This window comes from Centropristis striata, chromosome 13 (genome assembly GCF_030273125.1).
Source record: "Centropristis striata isolate RG_2023a ecotype Rhode Island chromosome 13, C.striata_1.0, whole genome shotgun sequence".
In the NCBI taxonomy this organism is placed as follows: domain Eukaryota; kingdom Metazoa; phylum Chordata; class Actinopteri; order Perciformes; family Serranidae; genus Centropristis; species Centropristis striata.
The window spans coordinates 3334530-3359654 of record NC_081529.1 but is presented as its reverse complement, the minus strand read 5'-3'; the positions used below and the strand labels follow the sequence as shown (position 1 = coordinate 3359654).

The 25125-nt window shown below is 36.6% G+C and overlaps 1 protein-coding gene and 1 long non-coding RNA gene across 2 annotated transcripts in view; one reads left to right on the top strand and one right to left on the bottom strand.

Moving 5' to 3' along the window:
• Positions 1 to 1353: 1353 nt before the first annotated feature.
• Positions 1354 to 25125, bottom strand: part of recql5 (RecQ helicase-like 5) — a 29450-nt gene continuing 5678 nt past the window's right edge. The window contains exons 6-19 of the mRNA XM_059348255.1: positions 23781 to 23943; positions 23065 to 23147; positions 12581 to 12796; positions 11812 to 11905; positions 9187 to 9223; positions 8450 to 8508; positions 7495 to 7567; positions 7028 to 7119; positions 5673 to 5849; positions 4375 to 4973; positions 4230 to 4290; positions 3462 to 3671; positions 2191 to 2263; positions 1354 to 2101 (exon numbers count right to left, since the gene is read on the bottom strand). Of these exons, the coding sequence (XP_059204238.1) occupies positions 1977 to 2101; positions 2191 to 2263; positions 3462 to 3671; positions 4230 to 4290; positions 4375 to 4973; positions 5673 to 5849; positions 7028 to 7119; positions 7495 to 7567; positions 8450 to 8508; positions 9187 to 9223; positions 11812 to 11905; positions 12581 to 12796; positions 23065 to 23147; positions 23781 to 23943 (2062 nt within the window). The 3' untranslated portion in view covers positions 1354 to 1976. The remainder of the gene's footprint in view (positions 2102 to 2190; positions 2264 to 3461; positions 3672 to 4229; positions 4291 to 4374; positions 4974 to 5672; positions 5850 to 7027; positions 7120 to 7494; positions 7568 to 8449; positions 8509 to 9186; positions 9224 to 11811; positions 11906 to 12580; positions 12797 to 23064; positions 23148 to 23780; positions 23944 to 25125) is intronic.
• Positions 17518 to 23032, top strand: LOC131983530 (uncharacterized). Its single transcript, XR_009395471.1, has 3 exons — positions 17518 to 18082; positions 21239 to 21360; positions 22231 to 23032. It is a non-coding gene; the product is annotated as an uncharacterized LOC131983530 (long non-coding RNA).

Below are 25125 nucleotides of genomic sequence, written 5' to 3'. Positions count from 1 at the left end.
AGTGAAAGTGAGGAGCATTTATGGGTACAAGTCAGGAACCGGCCTACTTTACTTATTCCAAGGGTGCTGAGTCCAAAAAAAAAATGGTTCCCAAGCGAAATTTTGAGTTTTTGACCTTCTCATTTGCATATCAAAATGGCCACCAAATTGCCCATCTTGCTCAGTCGTTGGACCATTTTCCCCAAGTTTTTTTGTAAGTAGGCAATCAAAGATGAGGAAATTAAGTTTCTGGATCTATAGTCTAGGGTCAGAGCAAGGATATAGTGGAGGCTCAGTGCCTTTTATTTATAGATATGCAAAAATACCAACTTTTAAGGTGAAATTAAGCATTATTTGTGTCATTTTTTAAGGCCGACATAAATATTCAATCAATCACTTTTAAATGTTCCAGTTGGTATTTTGCACATATACATATATATATATATATATATATATATATATATAACTTAAAAAAGACACTGAGCCTCCACTATATTCTTGCTCTGACCCTAGACTATAGATCCAGAAACTTAATTTCCTCATCTTGATTGCCTACTTACAAAAAAACTAAGGGGAAATGGTCCAATGACTGTGCAAGATGGGCAATTGTCCATTTGATATACAAATTAGAAGGTCAAAAACTAAAAATTTTGCTTGGGAACCATTTTTTTTGGACTCAGCACCCTCGAGATCTGTAAGGTAGGCCGGTTCCTGACTTGTACCCATAAATGCTCCTCACTTCTTATAGGAGGCCTTTTTTCTGAAATCCGTCTAGACTATTATTATGTTGTGTCTCATTGTTATTGTTTGTCTTTTTTTGTCTGTGGTTGTTTTAGGCATAGGCCCACACAGTAATACATTCATGCATACTTTGTATTCAGTGTTAATTAGCAATTGTTAGCATCATACCAGCAAAATGTCAACATCATAGCACCAGCATTGTGAGCATGTTAGCATGCAGATGTTAGCATTTATCTCCAAGCTCGGTTCTGCCTCATGGATGTATTATAAGAACCCAAAGACGGCGCCCATTCACTCCAATGAGACTCGCTCGCCTGGCACATTCGGCCAAAACATTTTGTAGCTTCTGTGTTTACTTCTACCTTATGTGGCCCTCTGAATATGCGCAGTAGTCTTTTTCCTGCTGGCCCCGCCCACAAGCTCCAGCTCAGCCCATAGATTTTACATCGTGATGACATCACAGATTTTGAAAATCGCTTTTCTCAGCTCAAGTAAAGTTTTACAGATACAAAACCTACAAGAGACATGAATTCATAATAGAAAGAGTCATTATTGACCTTGTTTGCAGTCGGACGCTTCCTGTCAACAGTTTTACAAATGTCTCTTTTACTATTGTGGTCTATGGAGAAAATGCTTTTGAGGGGGATCCTTGCTGTAATACTATGAGTGGCCAGTGGGAAAAATTGGCCTATCCTGTTCTTATTATACACCCATATTGTGCTGAGTACAGACAGCCCTATAGAGCTGCTAGCATGACTGTAGAGTCTTGTTTATCCAAAGATGCTTTTGATTTCCATTCATTTCAGCTCAAATCAAATCAAGATTTAAGTGTCATTAGCTTGAGAAAAAAAAGCTAGAGTGCTGTATCACAAAAGTGCCATTATGGAGTAAAATTGAAGACCAATTGCCGCTTGTAGTATACTAAAATAAATCATATACTCATCAGAAATGTAAAATACACATTTTTTCAGTTAATGGGCTGAGACATAAACACTTAGTAATACCAGTGTGCACACTGTTTTACCTCTCCTCTCTCAGGCTGTAACAGCGTTTGTGTTATTGCTTCATTATTGACATGAGTTACTGCAGCAGCAGCGAGCCTGTAAAAAGCAGAACTCTAGCAGCAAATTAACCATAAACCTGGTCAGCAGGCGGGCGTCTGCGGTGAAGCCTGAGTTCACTGAGACGAGAGAAGCGTAGGCACTGACAAAAGAGGAAGGGTTCAACCCTAAAAATGGCTACACGTCAACTTCCTGTCATTCCTGGTTCTCGGTTGTTTTACAGCTGTGCGGTCTTTTAAGGTGCTTCCAGTCGGCCTCGCTCTCACAGCGCTTCACGCTGCTGAAGAACTTCTTGATGAGAGCTTTGGCTTCTGCTTTAACTGCAGACACAGAGACGTTAGAAAGCGTTAGAGAGGAGAACATCGGGTGCAGCCGAGCACAACGTTTACATTATTCATCCCCTGCTCACCTTGGTTTGCCCCCTGACTCCTCCCCTCAGCAAGAAGGTGAGACAAGTAGCGGGCAAAGGACTTAAACAGCTCCTGCAGCCGAAAGAAAACAACAGTTGAAAATTCATTTTATTTCAATCAATCAATCAATCAATATCCTTTATTTAACCAGGTAAAATTCATTGAGATTAAAATCTCTTTTTCAAGAATGACCTGGCCAAGAAGGCAGCACCATGATAAAATAAGAACAATCAACCACAATTCTCATACACCACATTCAACATCAATTAAAGAACATACAAGATCAGGGACAAGACTATATCGTTAGCCTCATAGCATAATTGCCTAAGTCATTTTTTGGCCAAATTGTGATATCTGCCTAACTTTACTCTCCTACCACCGCTGCATCTTTCTGTCTTATTGCCTATGTTCTCAGCCTATCAGAACACTTGTTAGAGTCCAAAATCACTTTCTGCCTTAGTCATCTCTGTGACATTGTGTGGCATTTTTGCCACTACATAAAAAACATGGCCAACCGCATGACAAAGAGGCTCTGCTGACCACAAGTGAAGTAATAAGTCTTCTCTTTGACTCATCTGGTAAGGTAGTTCATGTTTCTTCAACTTTCTAGACAATAAATATACTTTCAGTCAATCAAAGGGATTAGGAGACGTGTGTTTTTACTTTTAATCACATTTCTGCGACAAGATATGATGAAGTGATGTAACAGTAGCAAAACACTTTTTATTGTAAGTGTAAAGAGATTTGTTTTGATTAGAAATAAAACATTTTGACAAGATATAAGATAAGTATTCTTGGTTAGATTTTGAGTTTTTGCAGTGAACCTGTTCATATTTTCAGAATAGCGTTCAGTGAGCAGAAGTACTCTGTGTTCGTTCCAAAAAAGACCAGTGTGATGTATGTATCGTTTTTTTCTTGTTTTCCGAAACACTCAAATATGACTTAGGCAAATATGCTATGAGGCTAACGATATGAAGATTGAAATGAGTACAGTTAAAAATGAAATAAATAAACTGGTGACAGATGAAAGAATAAACCCGGTCGTTATCAGAAAATAGTTTTACAAACAATTGCATTGACCAAGAGAACTATCTTCTCTGTCCTTCAGGATTCCAGGCAGAAGGCGCAGCATATTTAAAGGCCTTTTTCTCTAACTCAGTTCTAGCTCTGGGTACCAACATCTGGAACACATCCCTAGAACGCAAACCATAGCTACATTTTGTTTCACGCAGCTTTTCTGCAAACATGACAGTAGATTTGCCTCGCTCACCTTGGTGGCAAACTTCCCCTTAGAGTAGAAGGGGTCCAGGTAGCGCACCACAATATCAGCTGCTTCCTTCAGAGTCACAGGTTTGGGCGGCTCAGCGATGGGCAGCAGGGCCCTTTCCTGCACGTTGGGGTTAAAGGTCACTCTTCTCTCTGCAGGGCGGCTGCGCTTCGCTGGAGGGGACGACTCTCCGTTTGCTTTTGTATCTGTAAACTGGACACACACACACACACACACACACAAGTAACATCTGTCACTTAGTGGGACATAAATCTTTTTTGTCAGTTTTATTGTGGACTTTGTTGCCTTTATTTGATTGTACAGGAAAAGATTGACAGGGAAGGGCAAAGAGGGAGGGGGCGACATACAGTGAAAGGCAGGTGAATAGGGTTTTTTAAAAACTTATATACCCAATTTTTCCAGTTTTTTATTGAAATTCAAGCAGTTCAAGTCAAACGAACAGCTTGAAAGGGTACAAACTGTGAACTGCCAGAGGTAAATAAAAAAAGGTAAGCTTAACCAAAACTGAAAAATAATGTACATTTCATGATTATACAAGAAGGCCTTTTTTCAGGGAACAAGAAATGGGTTAACAACTTAACTTGATGGAGTCTTGGGCTATTTTGTCCATTTTTGAATTATTTTCATGTCTTTGTAAGTCATTTTGTCAGTCAACAAATGCTCTCAAAAATTATCGGCTGTCTTTGTACAAATTGAGGGCCATTTGAGCGTCCAAGTGTGCTCCACTTCTTAATCTTGGAAGGGAGAGACACTTACCCCTGCTGCTGTTGGAGGTGTTTTAGCTTTAGCTTCTTCCTCTGGTTTGTTCTGTCTGTGTGAGAAACATAATGTTAGAGACTTTTACTTCACATTTTCTCTAAATGGTGCATTTAAGGTGTCTTACTCTGCAGCAGACTTCATGCACTCTTCAGATCCTGTCCTGTCCTGAAGCCGCTCCAGCTCCATCATTTTGGTTTCATGCATTTCCTCCTCTTCATCATCATCAGACACAACTATAGTTTCTTTTTTACTTTCTACTATTATCACGTCCTGAGTCTCCATCTCCACATCTTCCCCAGTGACAGGTGAGTGCTCCTGCTCTCTGTCCTTCTCTTCAGCCTCCTCCTCCATCGTGTGAGAGAACTCAGCATCAAGTCCATTAAGCGTCTCCTCCTCCTGGCTTTCCTCTGTTGGTTTTTTCTTCATAAAATACTGGGAAATATTGCGTGAGCTTTTCGCAGCTTCTGCTAGCTTCTGCTGCTTTTTGCTCATGGCTCTGCCTGCCTTCGTCGGGCTGCTCAGGGAGGCAGTGGCGGTGGCGGCGGTGGCGGCGTTCGCTCTGGCTTTGATGGACGACGTTACAGTCGAAGAAGCATCTGTGTTTGTGTCCCCAGAGCCTCCTGAGCTGTCGTTGTAAAATCCTCCACTCTCTGTCCCCTTATTCAGCAGATCCTTAGCGGTCACGAAGGGGTTGGAGGATCCCCTGAGGCCTGCTCCTACTCTCTTACGCTTCATCTGGGGAAATAATGCAAAAAAAATAATACATCTGAATACTCTGCAGCCACAAAAACTGCTTGTGGACCAAGGTTATTATAGTTAACGAAAACTAACGAAATAACGAAAACTAGAATTGAAAAAATATTTTCGTTAACTGAAATAAAAATAAAAACTAGAGTTTTTAAAAAAACGATAACTAACTGAAACTGTATTGTGTGGTTACAAAACTAACTAAAACTAACTAAAATTATTGTGGAAATGTCCTTAGTTTTCGTTTTTGTCAACTTTTTTCATTCATAATTCAGTGTTTCTATTTGAACATGCAACACATGGTGAATATGTTTACTGAGACTGGGATGTTTACACTAGAACCAAAATTCAAAACAGTTAATAACCTTATTGGGGCTGAGATGATAAACCAAAGGAAATAAAGGCAAAATGTATTATGACCTCTTTGAATCTCGTACCAACACATAGCCCATTACAAAAAAACTAAAACTAACACTAAAACTAATAAAAACTAAACTAAAACTAAGCATTTTCAAAAAATAAAAACTAAACTAAAACTAGAAAACTCACTCTTAAAACTAACTAAAACTAACTGAATTTGAAAACAAAAATTCACAACGAAATTAAAACTAAAACTAATGAAAAATCCAAAACTATTATAACCTTGTTGTGGACTAGGTGAAGTGTGTTTAGTGAAGTGGGTCTTACTGAATAGATCTCAGTTGCAGATGTAAACCCCTGCAGGTCCTCAGAAAAAGAAGATATAGAAGATGATGAGGGTGCTTCCTCTGAGAGTTTTGACTCATTTTCTCTGGATTCACTACTACTGCTGCTAGCAGTAGCATCTCCTTTTTCTCCAGGTGCTGATTTTTTGACCTCAGATACCTTTAAAACAAGATATAAGTTACTTGCATCTTACTGTTTCCTACGAAGGATGCTGGGACAAGCAAAGCCAAGAATAGATTGCTGTATGAGCCTAACAGTAGCCAGGATTCTATTCTACTCCTTAATACATACTCCTTCTTTAGACACTTTATTTTTTATTGTATTTTAATTGTATTTTTATATTTTATGGCTTGAAGTATGAGTAGGTTGTTCTTTTTATTTAATTGTGTTGTTATTGTCTCTGTGTGTAATGCTGCTGCTACACTGCAATTTCTGTCTCTCTCTCTCTCTCTCTCTCTCTCTCTCTCTCTCTCTCTCTCTCTATCTCTCTATCTATCTATCTATCTATCTATCAGGATCACTTGGTCCCCCAGTAACGCCTCTCGGACGTTCAGACTGAAGGCGAAACATCACAGAGGCGTAAATATCGAGGCTTGAAATTGCAGTCTGAAAGGGGCTTGTGTCAGGGTTAGGCCCCTGGTCTTCACCTACAAAAAATGTCACTCGAAGAGAAATATACAGAAACACGAAGAGACTCAAAGGGACGACGAAGAAAAAACAAACAAATGCAAAGACACCCAAAAAGACTTCAAAACACAGAAAAAGATATGGTAACACTTTACAATAACCATCTAAGTGATGTTTATAGATTTTTTATAAACCATTTACATACATATTTAATCGTTAAATGTTTTAAACCAATTTCTTCAAGGTATATGAATGATTTCAAAATCCTTAACACACTTAATATGGTGTTAAAAATGTTAAAATGAGTGCAAAACTATTAATAAACTAATAATTATAATGTCATTGTTTGTTAATGGTAAAGTAACTATCAACTGACATTAATATACCATCTATTTGGCATTCATGAATTATAGTTCAACATTAATACATTTTCTGTTTACCGTTATAAATTGCCTATATACGGCTTACAAATGATGATTAAACGTTAATAAACTATCTGTTTACCATTTATAAATGATGGTTATTGTAAAGTGTTACCAAAGATACAAGCTGCAAAGACACACAGGGGGCAAAACAACAACAAAGACGTGTAAAGAGACACAAAACAACTACAAAAAGGGGCAAAACTAAGACACTATAAAGTCTATAAAGACTTTAATGTGGGGTCACTGCTCAACCGCCCATAGTCTTATAATTCACTCAGTAATTACCTTCTTTAGGACAGCAGCTTTGTACAAGTTGGCGGACTTGCTGCTCTTGAAGACCTCGTGTTCCATGTCCACTGCTAAAGACACAGCATCACTAATAAAGAAGACATAAAAGACAATGTAGAGCTACTGTGAGGAAAGAAAGGTCACAATGCATACAGTCATGGAAAAATTATTAGACCACCCTTGTCTTCTGCTTGCTTTCTTGTTCACTTTAATGCCTGGTACAACTAAAGGTACATTTATTTGGACAAATATAATGATAACAACAAAAGAAACCATGTTAAACGTCTAGATATCAGCTCTTAAATTAAACTCTTATGAGCTAGTTTTGTTGTTATCATTATATTTGTCCAAACAAATGTACCTTCGGTTGTCACAGGTAGTAAAATGAATAAGAAATTTAAGAAAAAAATGATCTTATATTTCTTCCATGACTGTGTAAGTTTGTAACGTGTGTCTGCATAATTACCTGAATGCGTCTCCTGCCCCCTGGTGGCCATACAGCACCTCCTGCAAGAGGGAGAGGCAGTGCTCTCTGGCCTGGGAAATAATACACATACACTACCGGTCAAAAGTTTTAGAACACCCCAATTTTTCCAGTTTTTTATTGAAATTCAAGCAGTTCAAGTCAAATGAACAGCTTGAAAGGGTACAAAGGTAAGTGGTGAACTGCCAGAGGTAAATAAAAAAAGGTAAGCTTAACCAAAACTGAAAAATAATGTACATTTCAGAATTATACAAGTAGGCCTTTTTCAGGGAACAAGAAATGGGTTAACAACTTAACTCTATGGAGTCTTGTCCATTTTTTAATTTTTTTCATGTCTTTGTAAGTCATTTTGTGTCTTTTTTGGTTATCTTGTCTTTTTTTAGTCATTTTGTGTCTTTTGGTGTCTTTTTTTGGTCATTTTGTGTCTTTTTTTAGTCATTTTATGTCTTTTTTTAGTCCTTTAGTCCAACATAAAATGTGATTTTGAATCTTTTTTTTACTTTCAAAACACTATCATGCTCGATAAAGAATTTTAAATGTTGCAAATGTGCATTAATTTCAGAGTACACTGAGACATTAAACTGCATCATTTTCAATTAAATTCTGGAAAAGTTGATGTGTTCTAAAACTTTTGACCAGTAGTGTACATAAATTCAAACAAAAATTGTCAAGAAAAGCTACAGGTTTTATTCAATAAAAACATTCTTTTAATCCAGTAGAAAGACATCATTTGACAGAAATGTTTGCAGGATGCAACATTTCTGCATTTCATCTACTGCAGTCTCATTCTTTGTCTTTTTTTACATCAATCTCTCAGTTGAAACGCTGGCTCCGCCTCCCGTCTTCACATCTCATGACACATGAGTCACTGAATTCCTGCAGACGTGTTAATGAATGCAGCAGGTATGAGGAATGTGTTTGCTGCGTTCAAGTACCTTCACAGTGAGTCGGGGGATCCTCTGGCTGCTGGCCTCTCTGAGTGGGCAGTCAGCATCTACACAGCAGGAAACACCAGTTACATACATTAAATATCAGCCTGGATCAAGGTTATTATAGTTAACGAAAACTAACGAAATAAAGAAAACTAGAATTGAAAAAACATTTTCGTTAAGTGAAATAAAAATAAAAACTAGAGTTTTTAAAAAAACGATAACTAACTGAAACTGTATTGCGTGGTTACAAAACTAACTAAAATTATTGTGGAAATGTCCTTAGTTTTCGTTTTTGTCAACTTTTTTCATTCATAATTCAGTGTTTCTATTTGAACATGCAACACATGGTGAATATGTTTACTGAGACTGGGATGTTTACACTAGAACCAAAATTCAAAACAGTTAATAACCTTATTGGGGCTGAGATGATAAACCAAAGGAAATAAAGGCAAAATTTATTATGACCACTTTGAATCTGGCACCCAACACATAGCCCATTACAAAAAAACTAAAACTAACACTAAAACTAATAAAAACTAAACTAAAACGAAGCATTTTCAAAAAATAAAAACTAAACTAAAACTAGAAAACTCACTCTAAAAACGAACTAAAACTAACTGAATTTGAAAACAAAAATTCACAACGAAATTAAAACTAAAACTAATGAAAAATCCAAAACTATTATAACCTTGGCCTGGATATCCACTGGTTAATTACTTTATGCCTGTGTTGATATTTACCTGGGGGAACAAAGTCTGCCCTCTGACCTTCAGTTCCCTAAAGAAACATGAGCACAGACAGAAGTTCATTCTGGGATTCACAAAGCAAATTTCCAATCAAACAATGCAAACTGTCCAGAGAAGAGACACTTCCACATACTGACAAATAAACCTGTTTGAGGGTTCAGCTAGTTGCATCTCTCCCTCATATCCTGTCACCTTTCTACTGCCACTATCCTATAGAATAGAGGCACAAAATGCGCAAAAAATTACAACAAAAAGAATTATATGTTACTTTTCGCTCCATTTGTCAGCTTAACAGTGTGTGCACAAAAATTCAAAGCTATTTTGGCACAGCAACGCAACATGAATGACCTGAATACATGAAATTTGCATGAAATTTATGTCACTCGCAAGTTGAAAGTTTTCAACTCGAGCCGGAGCTCTGTTGAGAAAACAAGCTTTTTGAAAGTTGTTTTCTAGTCGTCTTGCAGACACACATCAGCATCATGATGAAGTTAATTTGGCATCCTTTTTGACTATTTTTTTCAACCTGGTCTCACAGAAATCCGTGAAATAGCCACGGATTTCGCTTAACTCAAAATCGGTGGAATAGCCACGGAATTGCTCAAATTTCTGTGAAACTGACACGGATTATATCATGTCATATCCCGTGGCTATTGGTTTGTTCCAAGTCACGTGACTTTCAAGGTCCCGGCGGTCAGAACAAAAAACATGGCGGACAGTTCTCTCATTTTTAGTGAAAAATCAATATTTTGACTTAGTTTCTGCATAAAAATGGATTTTGATCACATTTGTAGCGAGAAATATATGTTTTATTTTCTAAATATTCACTCAGTGAATGTACATAATCACTACCACGGGATAGCCACGGGATATGACTGTCATTAACTTGCATTGTAGCGAAATCCGTGTCAGTTTCACAGAAATTTGAGCGAATCCGTGGCTATTCCACGGATTTTGAGTTAAGCGAAATCCGTGGCTATTTCACGGATTTCTGTGAGATCATGTTGGTTTTTTTGCAACTAAATCACAGCATAAAAACTGTGTATTTTAGGATCATACTGCATGGTTGATGACGGAAAGATAAAAGAGCTAAAAGAAACGTTGTTGGTATCAACACGGTGTCTCGCATTAAGGGAAAGTCTCTTTATTTTTGGTGTAAATGCACCGTAACAACAATAAGTCATATATATTTGGTTTCAGCCATCTTCCAAGCCTACATGAGGTTGGCATTTAATAACCAAAATCTCTTCTTAAAACCCACCTCTTCTCGTTGGCTTTTAACACCATGTAGAGTGTTGATTTTATGTTGATTTTATGATTTTATGATTTTATTGTATTCGTGCATATTTTATTTTGTGCGGGCAGTATATTTTACATTTTATTTTATTTATTTTTATCCCATTTTTAATCTCTTTTATCTTATTGCATCTTACTGTTCTATTGTTTACTACATCTCTTTGTATCGTGTTATGTATTTATTGTTTGTGCAGCACTTTGGAAACCTTGTGTTTGCTAAAATTGTGCTATATAAATAAAGTGGATTGGATTGGATTGAAAATAGTATTTTTTTGGTGGAATATCACTTCAACCTGTTAGATCAATACGTGAAGAGATTTAAATAAAGTTGTGAATGGCGTGGGAACAGGGCCACAAAGGCCTCATTTCCATCACCACACATCCTGATCTTTTATTTATTATTTATGTTGGTTTCTTTGTTTCACAATCGTTGCATTCCTGTTTTTTACTGATGTTGTGTTGTAAACTTCTAAAGCTCCACTCGGACCTGCCGGCAAATAGTTTTACTTCAAAACCAGCGAACATGTGGGAGTGATTTACCACGATGCTCACTAACAGGGCGCCTGGCTTCTGCTGCCAACAGCTGGCTAACAGATGCACAAAACACAACACACATACCTCACGGAGTTGTTTTTCTAGAGCAGCTATTCTCAACCTTGGGGTCGGGACCCCAATTGGGGTGATCATTTTGTGGCCAATTTATGTCTTTTTTGTTTCTTTTTTTGATCATTTTGTGGTCAATTTGTGTCTTTTTTGGTCATTTTGGGTTTTTTTGATAATTTTGTGGTCAATTTGGGACTTTTTTGGTCATTTTAATTCTTTTTTTTTGTCATTTTGTGTCTTTTTTTGTCATTTTGTGTCTTTTTTTTGGTAATTTTGTTTCTTTTTTGGGTCATTTTGTGTCTTTTTTGGGTCATTTTGTGTCTTTTTTTGGTCATTTTGTGTCTTTTCTGGTAATTTTGTGTCTTTTTTGGTCATTTTGTGTCTTTTTTGATCATTTTGTGGTCAATTTGTGTCTTTTTTTGGTCATTGTGTTTCTTTTTTGGGTCATTTTGTGTCTTTTTTTGGTCATTTTGTGTCTTTTCTGGTCATTTTGTGTCTTTTTTGGTCATTTTATGTCTTTTTTGATCATTTCGTGGTCAATTTGTGTCTTTTTTTGGTCATTGTGTTTCTTTTTTGGGTGATCTGAACTGTGTGTGTGAGATTGTGTTCAGTGAGCGGGGGTCGCGGACAACATGCATGTTAAATTGGGGGTCGCGACTCAAAAAGGTTGAGAACTACTGTTCTAGAGCATAGAAAATATAGTTCATTATCATGATTCACCTTCCGCATGTTCATCTGCTTCTTGAAGAGGTCTGAAAACTCGGCTTTCCTCTTTGAGGTGTCCTCTTCACCACTACCGCCCTCTTCATCGTACCTGCAAGGTGTGAGGTCAGTGTCAAGAAAGGTTATTATAATTAACGAAAACTAACGAAATAACGAAAACTAGATTTGAAAAAACATTTTCGTTAACTGAAATAAAAATAAAAACTAGAGTTTTTAAAAAAACGATAACTAACTGAAACTGTATTGTGTGGTTACAAAACGAACTAAAACTAACTAAAATTATAGTGAAAATGTCCTTAGTTTTCGTTTTTGTCAACTTTTTTCATTCATAATTCAGTGTTTCTATTTGAACATGCAACACATGGTAAATATGTTTACTGAGACTGGAACCAAAATTCAAAACACCCAGAACTGTAAGAGTTAATAACCTTATTGGGGCTGAGATGATAAACCAAAGGAAATAAAGGCAAAATTTATTATGACCTCTTTGAATCTGGCACCGAACACATAGCCCATAACAAAAAAAATAAAACTAATAAAAACTAAACTAAAACTAAGCATTCTCAAAAAATAAAAACTAAACTAAAACTAGAAAATTCACTCTAAAAACTAACTAAAACTAACTGATGAAGACAAAAATTCACAACGAAATTAAAACTAAAACTAATGAAAAATCCAAAACTATTATATCCTTGGTGTCGAGCTACAGGTTCAACACTACTTTAAGGTAAACCAAGTGGGTCAAATGTCCCACAAGCTTTCCTGCCTTTCAAAGCCGTAGCCCTTCCTTCCTCCTTCGTAGAGGTCCTGCTGGAAGCCGAAGGGTCCTTTAGGCTTGTTCTGAGCTTCAGTCTTGGTGCTGAGGGTCGCCGCCCTCTCCAGCTGGGCACGCACCACTTTGGGGTTACGACAGTAGTCGCAGGCACCTGCACAGTTTGGCGTCTTGTCCCCAAAGAACTTGGAGATGGTTGCATGGCGACAACTGGTGGGCAGAAACAGACAGATACTGCTTATTAATCCTCTGAATGCCACGACCTGCTGAAAAAAGAATGCATCCTTCTGATTATAAACAGTTTTAGATAGATAGATAGATAGATAGATAGATAGATAGATAGATAGATAGATAGATAGATAGATAGATAGATAGATAGATAGATAGATAGATAGATAGATAGATAGATAGATAGATTATTATTGTCTGTCACGAGTGACAGAAATTCGTTTTTGACAGGCTCATATAAGAAACACACAAACATTAAAAACACAAAAATGTGTACAATCATGCTAAAAAGGAGGGGGGGCTGTTAAAAGCAACTGAGTGTTCTTTTTTTGTTGTTCAGGGTGGTTATTGCAGAGGGGACGAAGGACTTTTTGTAGATGTTTTATAGCCAGAAACTGTAAAATGATCGTTATTTTCTCAACTTTTCAACAGTCCTTGAACGCATCATGTGTCACTTAAGCTTGTCAGTAAGGTTAGGTGGGTCAAAATGGTGATATTTCTTAAAAAATGACTTTATTCGATACGTCTCATTTAAAATTCTTTCAAAAATAAACTGTTTGCAGTAACTACATACTGTAAAAAACATACAATTCTGCACTCTGTGAAGCCATTAATGACTCCGCTCAGAATAACAGTTTTTTTGTTTTGTTTTGTTTTGCTTCTTTTTACCTTTGTCAATTCTGTATTTTATTGCACTTTTTGCACTTTTATGTGAAGCACTTTGGTGCGGCTCAGCCCTCTGTAAATGCGCTATATAAATAAATTTGACTTGACTTGACTTGACTAACAGTCACATGATAAGAAATCAGCAAATCTTTCACAGAGCAGAGAGGAGAGGACAAGATAGGTTAGTATAGGTTGTAAAAATGTAAATAGATCAATATTTAAAGCATGTGGAGCCTCATTTTTTCCAACATTGGGAAAAACAATTGTTGGCAATTGTAAAAAATGTTGTATATATAGATTCTATTTTATTTTTTCATTTTCTATTTTATTTCATTTTCCAATTTATGTGAAATTTATTATCAAAGTAATTCAATTTGTGATTTTTTTCCTCTACGCTTTATTACATTATAACTAGGGGTGCACCGATCGATCGGCGCAGATTTCCTTAATATTGCGGGATCGGCGATCGGCCGATTCCTTTACGTCAAACCGATCTTATCTACCTAGATAATAACTCCAAATGTAACGCTGCCCCCGTGTGGAAGGCACCAGTAATACAACTTTTTTTTCTTCCAGATATGAACTATTCGATTTTTTATGATTTAATGACTATTCAAATATTCGAAAATCGATGCCCTCCCTAGTTGTCTGTATGTTGTACAGAACAAAAACCACTTTATTTATGGTTGCAGTTCTTTTGTTCGTTTGTCCTGTAAATTGTTGCTTTATTTTAAGTTCAATATTTTATTAACTACCTCAGACATTGTGATTTCCTTTATTTGTTAAAGAAAAATACTGCTGTGTTATTGTTTTTCAATATAATAAGATTCAAACATTGAAGGTGTATGCTGTGAGTTATAAAAAAATCGGTATCGGCCAAAATCGGAATCGGCAGGTCAGGCTTTTTAAAAATCGGTGATCGGCCAGAAAATTGCAATCGGTGCACCCCTAATTATAACTGTTATACACACAAAAAAGATTTCTATGTTCTCTGTACTTGTAGTCATGATTGTGCTGTTTCTATAGAGGTGCAGGACATATATATATATATACTCAGTGGTGGAAAAAGTATTCAGATCCCTTACTTAAGTAAAAGTACTAATACCACACTGTGAAATTACTCCACTACAAGTAAAAGTTCTGCATCCAAATCTTACTGAAGTAAAAGTAGAAAAGTATCAGCATCAAAATCTACTTAAAGTATGAAAAGTAAAAGTACTCGGGTTATGCAGAATGGACCCACTATGATTGTTTTATATATTCTAAATATATTATTACATTATTTGTACTGGTGATTTAGAGTATGCAGTGTTTTAATTTTGTAAAGATTGGGCTCACTTAATTACTTAATATACTGTTAAAATATTTAATTAAGAAAACGTCTAATCACTTTACATTGATCATATATATTATGTTAAATCTCGACCTGAAAAGTAACTAAAGCTGGCAGCTAAATCCTAGAGTAAAAAGTACAATATTTGCCTAAAAAATATAGTGGAGTAGAAGTAAAAAGTTACATAAAATGGAAATATTCAAGTAAAGTACAAATACCTAAAAATTGTACTTAAGTACAGTACTTGAGTAAATGTACTTAGTTACATTCCACCACTGTATATACTGCAGTGAAAAATGAGGCCACTGAGTAAAATGTGAATGCAAAATTGCTCTGAAACTGCTTTGGTTTTAGAGGTTTGGAAACTAAATAAGCACAGGCTAGTGATGCAGCAGCTGTGAGCGAGGATACAATAGTACAGTGTGAACTTAGTTACTAATGAGAGTCTGCATTTAGAAGGTCAACTCTGGTGAGGTTTGTGAGCGCACAGCAAACATCTCTCCATCATACACAGACCATCGAGTTCATCATTGATCTATTGTGTAACCGCCACACAGTACTGTGATCAATGTCTGTTGTTCTTCTAAACAAAGCTAATAGACACAGAGTTATCATCTTTAGTATGGGTGTCAGTATTTGTCCATGTACTAGTGATAAAAACAGATTAAATTAAAAAAATTCATAAATTTTATCCTTCCAATCAACACATTGTTAGTAGATTCAAAAGAGACATTGATGTGAAATGCACTTTCTGTTCTGAAAATATTGAAACTGTCACTCATTTATTTTGGTATTTCTGCCCCTTTGTCCAAGGTCTCTGGATTGAGATTTGTAACTTTATTGCAAGCAATGTTTATAAAGATTTTAAGTTGTTTTGGAGGGATGTACTATTTGGGCTCTTCGAAAAAAATAAATAAAAACTCAACGAAATATTTATTATAAACCTGATCATACTGATGGCGAAATTTCATATTCATAAATGCAAATTTGCTAGAAGAAAACCATCTTTTGTTGCCTTTCACCATGAGCTCAGGCAGTACATCGCCTCCATTAAATTGTCCAATAACCAAAAAGCTATCAAAACAGTTGATATTTGTGAACTATTAAATATATTATTGTAAGCCCTTCCCCCCGGCGTGGATTATACATGTGAAATTCTTTTGTAATGAATTGTATGTTTTTGATGTTTGTGAAACAAAGTTATAATAAAAAAACAAACAAAACTAAAAAAAACTAAAAAAACCCAACAGATGAATTAAATCTTGATCTGGGAGGTAATTAGTCTAATTTTCTGCAATTTCAGAGAGTTTTGGACACAATACAATTAAAATCCTAGCTTTGGCTAAGTCTAATGTGGTGGCCTTTTGCACACTACTGGCCAGACGACTGATTTTGTTCAGATGGAAAGATCCTCTTCCTCCTTCATACTCTCATTGGATTAGAGATACTATGCAACATCTGAAGCTAGAAAAAATAAGATACTCTCTCCAAGGGTCTGTTTTGAAATTCTATGCAACCTGGCAGCCTTTCTTGGATTTTGTGGACCAAATGGAAGCAGAAAATGTCACCCTGTAATACATGTTAACCTCTTACTTGTAGTCTCACATATCGTTAGCCTCATAGCATAATTGCCTAAGTCATTTTTTGGCCAAATTGTGATATCTGCCTAACTTTACTCTCCTACTACTGCTGCATCTTTCTGTCTTATCAGAACACATGTTAGAGTCCAAAATCACTTTCTGCCTTATCATCTCTTTGACATTGTGTGGCATTTTTGCCGCTACATACAAACATGGCCAACCGCATGAGAAAGAGGGCTCTGCTGACCACAAGTGAAGTAATAAGTCTTCTCTTTGATTCATCTGGTTAGGTAGTTCATGTTTCTTCAATAAATAAATGTACTTTCAGTCAGTCAAAGGGATTAGGAGAAGTGTGTTTTTACTTTTAATCACATTTCTGCGGCAAGGTATGATGAAGTGATGTAAACGCTAGCAAAACATTTTTAAAGAGAGACTTGTAAAGAGATTTGTTTTGACTAGAAATAAGACATTTTGACAAGATATAAGATAAGTATTCTTGGTTAGATTTTGAGTTTTTGTAGTGAACCTGTTCATATTTTCGGAATAGCGTTCAGTGAGCAGAAGTACTCTGTGTTCGTTCCAAAAAAAGACCAGTGTGATGTTTGTATCGTTTTTTTTCTTGTTTTCCGAAACGCTCAAATATGACTTAGGCAAATATGCTATGAGGCTAACGATATGTTCTTTCGGTCTCCATTATCTTTGTTTACGTGACTCACCCTATCAACAAGTACATTAAATGACTGTCTTTGATTTAGCGGTACAGGTCTGATGGATGGGAGGGTGGGGGTGGCAACTAGGGATTAGTTACTGTTTCTATTATGTTTGTATTTTGTATAATGTGAAAATCTTAAATAAAAAGACCTTGTTCAAAAAAAAAAAATCCTAGCTTTGGATGTGATTGTTGTAAGAATAGAGAAAGGCTTCATGATTCTATATCAGAGGTAGTATTATGTAACAGCCAATATTCACACAGCCGTACAGCCGTACACTCGCACATGTGCACACACACGCGGCTGTCTGTTTGGGGAAACAGCACATTATTAGACGAGCCACTTCAACAACATGCAAACTACCTTGCTGGAAATGGAAACGCTGTCTCCACAGCCATGAAAGAGAGAGGAGCAGTTTCACCAAAGGAGGTGGGGAAAGGCAGAGAGGCACACAAAGACTCTGTGAAGCAACAGTCACTCCCAGGGAGGACTGCCAAAGAGAAAACAGCCTCGCAGGCAGAGGAACTAAATGTGGAGCGTGCAGTCAAACGGCACAGCAGATAACTACTCTGCAACTGAAAACCACAACAAGTCGAGGAGAGGAAGGCCAAAACACGAGGAGCAACACAGAGAAGGATTAAGAGCAGCATTAAATTGGTCAAAGGGATTTGTTTTTTTGTGTCATCTCACTTTTTTCCCCCACTCAGAGTATCATCAGTACCTGAGGAATTATCTGTCCTAATCTAAATCTCATCCTGCTTATCTCCGTCTGCTGGTCCCCTCCTCTCTCTGACGTTTTCAACAACAAACTGACTCTGGCACCTAAAACACTGAGCAGGTAACTCCTCCAGGGGAGACTTGTCATGTTCATCACTGTCTCCTCCTCATCAACTGGTCTGCTTACTTCTGTTTTGTAGTTTTTGCCAGTCAGTCGGGGCTGGGCTGAGCGTGTGAAAGCAGCAAGCGAGACTCTCACGGGGTAAGTGCATTTCACTGTGAGTGTGTCTGTTTTTTTTGCACCTGAGAAAAACTCCAGGTTGAGAGGAATGCGAGGAATGTGTTCAGAAGTAGACTTGTTAGGTGCAGACATACGTTTGGAAGCTAAAGTAGCACGCTTTAAAATCTAGCTCTGTAGTTATACCAGTGGCACTCTAACAGCAGGAGTTACTCACTGTTTAAACACATCTATAATAACACAAAGAGTTTAAAAAAAAAGTCAGACTTGGGAAAGAAAATGATAACAGAAGTCAGATTAACCCATTGAAGCCTAAAACGCCTGTAAAAACTGACTGTAAAACCTCTGGGCGATTTGAAAATAAGCCCCTAAAACCTGTTTTAGGGGCTTAAAAAAAAGTTTTTCTGGAAATTCAACAGAAGTGTCAACGCTTCTACTAAATAATAGATTTTTCAGCCTCTGTAGCAGATAGAAATGAGATTCTAAAAGTATATGAGAGCTTATACAAATACTACAAAACGACGTATCCACTTTCCAGGCTTCAATGGGTTAAAAGACAAAGTTCCATAACATTTCTGCAGATTCAAATGGTTTTAAGTATGCACTTTATATTTAAAAAATGAATACAAACAGGAACTAGAGTTAACACTCGTCATGCACTGACTGGGCAGAAATATCCTTATCAGTCATGGTCGTCTGCCACATCAGCTAACTAATTAGGTAACTTTTTATAGTGATAACAGCCTCAAGTTTGATATCTGTGTCAAACTACACTTCACAGTGATCTTTTTAATGTGAATTCTGCTGCACCAGAATTAGCACAGAGTGGACGCGCCAATGCACAAAAATAGCAAGAAGATATTCAGTCGCACTCGGACACCACTGAATAAGATATGCAGTAGATATGCAATGGATTTTACCTTCATGAAGGCTGGAATATTTAGCTAGAGAGTAGTTTTAGAGAGCTGCTGATTCAGCTTTATGATCATGTTGTCTACAAGCTAAGAGGTTCTCAACCCAGGGTCCACAGACCCCCAGGGGTCTTTGAGGGAGTTCCAGGAGGTCCTCAGCAAAATTGTCAATAGTTTATTTTCACTATTTAAGTGAAGTTATATACGTGAGCTCAATGTGAGTAAGAGTGACTATTCACTTCATATATTGCACTTTCTCCACCATTATCTCACACCTGTAGCTGTCATTTACATAATTATTTCTTAATGACCAAAAATCAAATGGGGTCCTTAAAGGAAAAAAGGTACATTCACTGACAGGCGTAATTAGGACACAACAGCGACAATAAGAACTTTTTTGTTTTTAACAATAATGCACCACAGTACTAGTGGTGTAAGAGAATATGGACACACTTGAGTATTGTGATATTGTGTTTTGACTGGAAACTGAAGTGTTGCCAGGCACTTCCTTAACTTTAAAGTTACTGTTTGTTAGTATTAAGAGTATCTGATTAATTTAATTTTTATATGAAAAATGTTTTATTCATAAACAGCATTTTTTAAAATCACCTCTTAAGTTTCTATCCTTTCTCCCAACACTGAAATCTCCATTTAAATTACTATATTGTAAAAAAAAATTGTGAATTTCTGTGAATGCAGCTGTGCTTTATAATATACATTGTATTATATGCTTGTTATCTTTGTATCGTTTATATTCTTATCGTTCTTATCTTATCGTTTATATATTATATGTGCTGTTATTGTTGACCTGAATCTTTCTACTTTTCATCAATCACCAATTACAAAATATTTTTTATGGTTCGGCTTTTGTCCCATTTGAACATACCAGATTTATTGTGTTAATTAATGAACTTTAGAGTTGTCGGTAGGCAGATTGTTTTACTTTTGAAATGATATGATCGAGCTGTTTCCTCTCTTTACAGTCTATGTGCTAAGCTAAGCTAAGCTAAGCTAAGCTAACCTGCTGCAGGCTCCATTAACAACATACTGAACTAAACTATCATACAGTGTATCGTTTGTTATTCTTGGTATAATGTTTTGAAATGCAATCCAGAGAGCTGAACCACAGACTGTCACACCCAGTGTCATTTGATTTACTGCACAATGACACAGTCAACAGTAAATTATGTTTAACCTGATACTTAGAACACCACCCGTCAAACTAACTTCACACATTACAGTGTGTACATATTAAACACAAAAAGACAGGTAATGGAAGAGCCTTTAGGTTAATTTTCCTTTAATTTTCTGTTGTTAAACTGGTTTACAGAAACCCTGACGGGGTGAACCTGTGAGTTATGCTGAACACCCTAAACCAGCAGCACCACCGTGTCACCGCCCTGCTAAACAGACTCACTCTGTGCTCAAAAAACCACGAGGCTTTACATAATGTGCACTCCCAGGCAGTTTTCACTGTCACCCTCTCACTTTCCAAGTATGGTGTTGAGTCTGACATACAGTACAATGCAAAAAAAGAGTGTTGTATTGATATGTAGGACCAAGGAAGATCAGAAGTTGCACTTTCCAATGTTTTACCTGTCAGGGCAATCCCTCTGTGTATCTAACTGTACGAAATATCTTGGGCACGATGTGAAAGTAAACTTGTTTCGTGCTTACTGCACCCCTATGTATGCAGCCCCATTATGGGTCCGCTACAAAAAGGAGACCCTGCGCAAACTTCAGGTAGCATACAATGACTGAGGATACTAGTGAAAAAGCCCAGGAGTAGCAGTGCTAGTAAGCTCTTTTGTGACTCAGGGCTAAGCACTTTACAGGCTCTCTTGAGGAACCTGATGTTGAAATTTATGTCTCGACTTGCTGAGTCACAAAACTGTATTATAATGAAGTATAAAGAAAAAAGAAAAAATCATATCTGTGGAAAACATTGGTATGGGTGCCTTTTAAAACTCTCATGAATAAGAGTATGTTTGAATGTGTTTATGCATCTGTTGTTTTTTGTATGTTGTATGTCTTGCTATTGGGTCTAGAGCCTGTAATAAAGTTTATATACTTTCCCTTAAAAAAGGAACCTAAAGATTGAGAAACAGTAACAGTTAGGTGCTTGTGTCAACACACCCCAGCCACTCCGGGAGTGAGTTACAAGCAACAGGAGTTACATCCTGATGACACTGAACGCAGGCAAACACACGAGACACTGTGTAAACCAAATTCAAGCGTGACCTTTCCACTGTAAATGTTTCCACCTCAGCAGGATGGACGCCAGAGAGCAGACGCTGAGCATCCTGAACAGGATATGGTTCAAGCTGCATAATCTGCCCAACGCCAACCCCATAGAGCTGGGAGCCTTCTTCATCCTCTTAACCTTCATCTGTGAGTCATTTTTACTCATTTCTGTATTATTATTATAAATGAGTTGGTCATGACTCTACAATTCATCTACCTCTGCCAGAACCAACATTACTGAGATGCACTAAACCTTTGCACGACACTTTGCTATGTTATTAATATTATTACTATTATTATTATTATATATACTGTTGCTGCCATTATTATTACTATTATTACTATATACTGTAATATACTACTATTATTATTATTATACCGGCCTTATTTATTATTATTATTATTATTATTATTACTATTATTATTATATATTATATTATTTTTACTTGTAATTACTTTATTTATATTTTCTCATTTTATTTTTATATTGTTTATTATCTATTATTACATATTATATTATATTATATATATATTATTATATTATATACTGTACTATTATTATTATTATATACCGTCTAGTCACTATAGCATTGTTGCCATCATATCACCAGTTTAATTATTACCATCATCTTGCCAACCATCCTACCAACTGATGATGTTCTTTTTTTAACTTATTAAGTGTCCTTGTTCTTGTTCTATTCTGTGTTTTTTTCTATTGTTGTTTTTATTTATGCTACCTCAGTATTTTATTCTATTGTATTTTATTGTACTTGAATACCGGACTGCTGTGACAACCGAATTTCCCTTCGGGGATGAATAAAGTAATCCATCCATCCATCCATCCATCCATCTATCTATCCATCTATCCATCTATCTATCTATCGTACTTGATTCCTATGGTCTATGTCTAGTACCATCAGGTTGAATGCACTTATTGTAAGTCGCTTTGGACAAAAGCGTCTGCTAAATGACATGTAATGTAATGTAATGATGCTGTATACGTTTGCTGTCCTGCAGTGGTGGTCCTGCTCATTACGGTGCTCACCTGCGTGAACTGCTGCTGCTGCTGCTGCTGTCGCAAGGCCAGGACAAAGGCATCCAACATTTGAGCGAATGTGCTCCCCACGGGGGAAATCTAACATGACGAGACAACTGCTGGCTTTCTCTGCAGCTCTCACAAGCTTGAGCAAATGAAAACTCCAATATTATGCTCCTATATTAGACATTTGAGCAAGCAACACAGCTTCATACAGGGTGTGTTCAGTGGCACCAGAGGAGCCCAACCCTCGGAAAACAAAACAGCTGTCAAACACGGAGAAGGATTTCAACCTGACACACCTGCCAAAGCTGCCAGGTTTTCAGGAGAATCTACATTCCTTGGAGCATCCCTGCGCTTTACAGGGCAACAACAACACGTCTGACCTGAGGAAACCCCAAGTGTCTTTCATAATGCAAGCAAATGCATGGGGTGTGAGCTGTAAAAAAACTGCAGTGAGTTGCATAAAGTGAGATATGAAGGGGAGAGCCAAATTAGTTTGTAAATGTTTTTCTAAACCTCATTATGTATCATTCTGAAGGAATGAGAGTTGGCAGTCTGACATAAAGTTAGGTAAGCTCAAAGTGTTCCTTTACACACTTCACAACAGAGATCAAGTCTGCCCTCTGCTGTGCAAAAACCAAAATGGACTATTATTTTGAAAAACATGCATGTAATGAGAGAGATGTTTAATGTATAAAACGGCATGTTATATTATGTGCAATGGGTGGAAACAGTATGTAATCATGTGATGCTTTGACTTTTCTACACAATAAACAAAAAGTGACTTGCATGCATGCGTGATCTTTACTTACGCTTCTTGAGCACAGTACGACACCATGGCATCAAAGTCTTTAATGGCCGATTTGTCCGTCTCTTTTTCAAAGCCACGTTTTGCCTGCAGACAAGTTCACAAGATGTTTATAAATAGAGTTTCATATGAGTTTTTTGCACTCTTAATTACTGTGCTGCTGACTAGGGGTGTGCCATATTGTATCGTTCACGATAATATCGGTATATTTTTTTAATGGTTAAAAAAAATGCATATCATGATATTGGCAACGTTCCTACTTCTTGATGTAGTGGTTAAAGTTGTTTTAATCACAAAAAGCCACTTACTCCCTGTCGCTAAACACATGCAGCTTTCAAAATAAGAGCACAGATAATCCACCACAGAATTTACAAGAAGACTGTCAAAATAAGATGCCTTAAATAAAACATACAAGAACCTTTATTCTCCTTTACAAAATGTCATTAAAATATGCCCCCGGAACCCCTAAATGGTTATTTTTTATTATTTGCTCATACTCAAGAGTCAAGAGTAAATTTTTTCGTATTTAGCAACTGTTGAGATTTGCACTTCAAACTACATTTTAGATTTTTAATTATTTATACAGACTAAAAAAAAAAATCATGTTTTCTATATCTTTTTAAGTATTTCCTAATATCGTCAAGAATATCGTTATCGCAAAAATAGCCTGCAATATCGTGATATTCTTTTAGGGCCATATCGCCCAGCCCTACTGCTGACCTGTTTGCGGGAAACCTCCTGGCGGATAAGGAAGTTCAGTTGGTCCTTATCTTTTGGGGAGTAGTATGTGCGACAGGAGGAGGGCAGTCCATCTCTCCCTGCTCGCCCCGACTCCTGGTAGTAACTGGCCAGGGACTTAGCCAGGTTCCAGTGAGCTACAAACCTGCAGGATTAATGACAACATAAGTACATGCAAACTTAAAAGCACAGTATGTCATTTCTGTCATCTCTAAATAAAAATAATAATAAAGACAGGCTTTAACCCATTGACGCCTAAAACGCCTGAAAAAACCTCTGGGCGATTTTAAAATAAGCCCCTAAAACCTGAAGTTTTTCTGGAAATTAAATTGAAGTGTCAACGCTTCTACTAAATAATAGATTTTTCAGCCTCTGTAGCAGATAGAAATGAAATTCAAAAAGTATTTGAGAGCTTATACAAATACTACAAAACGACGTATCCGCTTTCCAGGCTTCAATGGGTTAATGACATCATGAAGTAACATGGAGTCATGGAAGTTGTTGTTTTCATTGTTAAACAACCACTAATGGTGATGATAATCTATCAGATGTGACTCAGGCAGAAAAATGAATGGATGAGTATAAAAGTTTTATTCATGTCACATTTATTCGTGCTTTTTCCATAGTTTGAACAAATGATCTTCTTAACTTTAGATTTGTTGATGCGACAGCACTTGCAAAACAAGTCTGTGCACCATTAAATTAATCAGAACTGTTACTTTTTAAGCACTATAAATAATTGTCAGCCATCATTATTGGACAATGGCATTGACTATCGGCACAACCCAAATTGATAGGTGACCAAATGTAACACATCGTTACTTTGAATAAAATTCCATATTTCTCTGGGTTTGAACATTAATTTAAACATTTGGAATAATGTAAACAAACTACAGTACAGGCCAAAATTTTGGACAAACCCATCTCATTCAATGCATTTTTCTTTATTTTCATGACTATTTACATTGTAGATTCTCACTGAAGGCATCAAAACTATGAATAAACACATATGGAATTATGTACTTAACAAAAAAAGTGTGAAATAACTGAAAACATGTCTTGTATTTTAGATTCCTCAAAGTAACCACCCTTTGCTTACTAGAATATAAGACATGTTTTCAGTTATTTCACACTTTTTTGTTAAGTACATAATTCCACATGTGTTCATTCATAGTTTTGATGAATCTACAATGTCAATAGTCATGAAAACAAAGGAAAAACATTGAATGAGAAGGTGTGTCCAAACTTTTGGCCTGTACTGTATATAATAAAGGTCTGGTTGATTTTAGTCATTTTAGTGCAAAATGTTACATATTACACCTTTAAA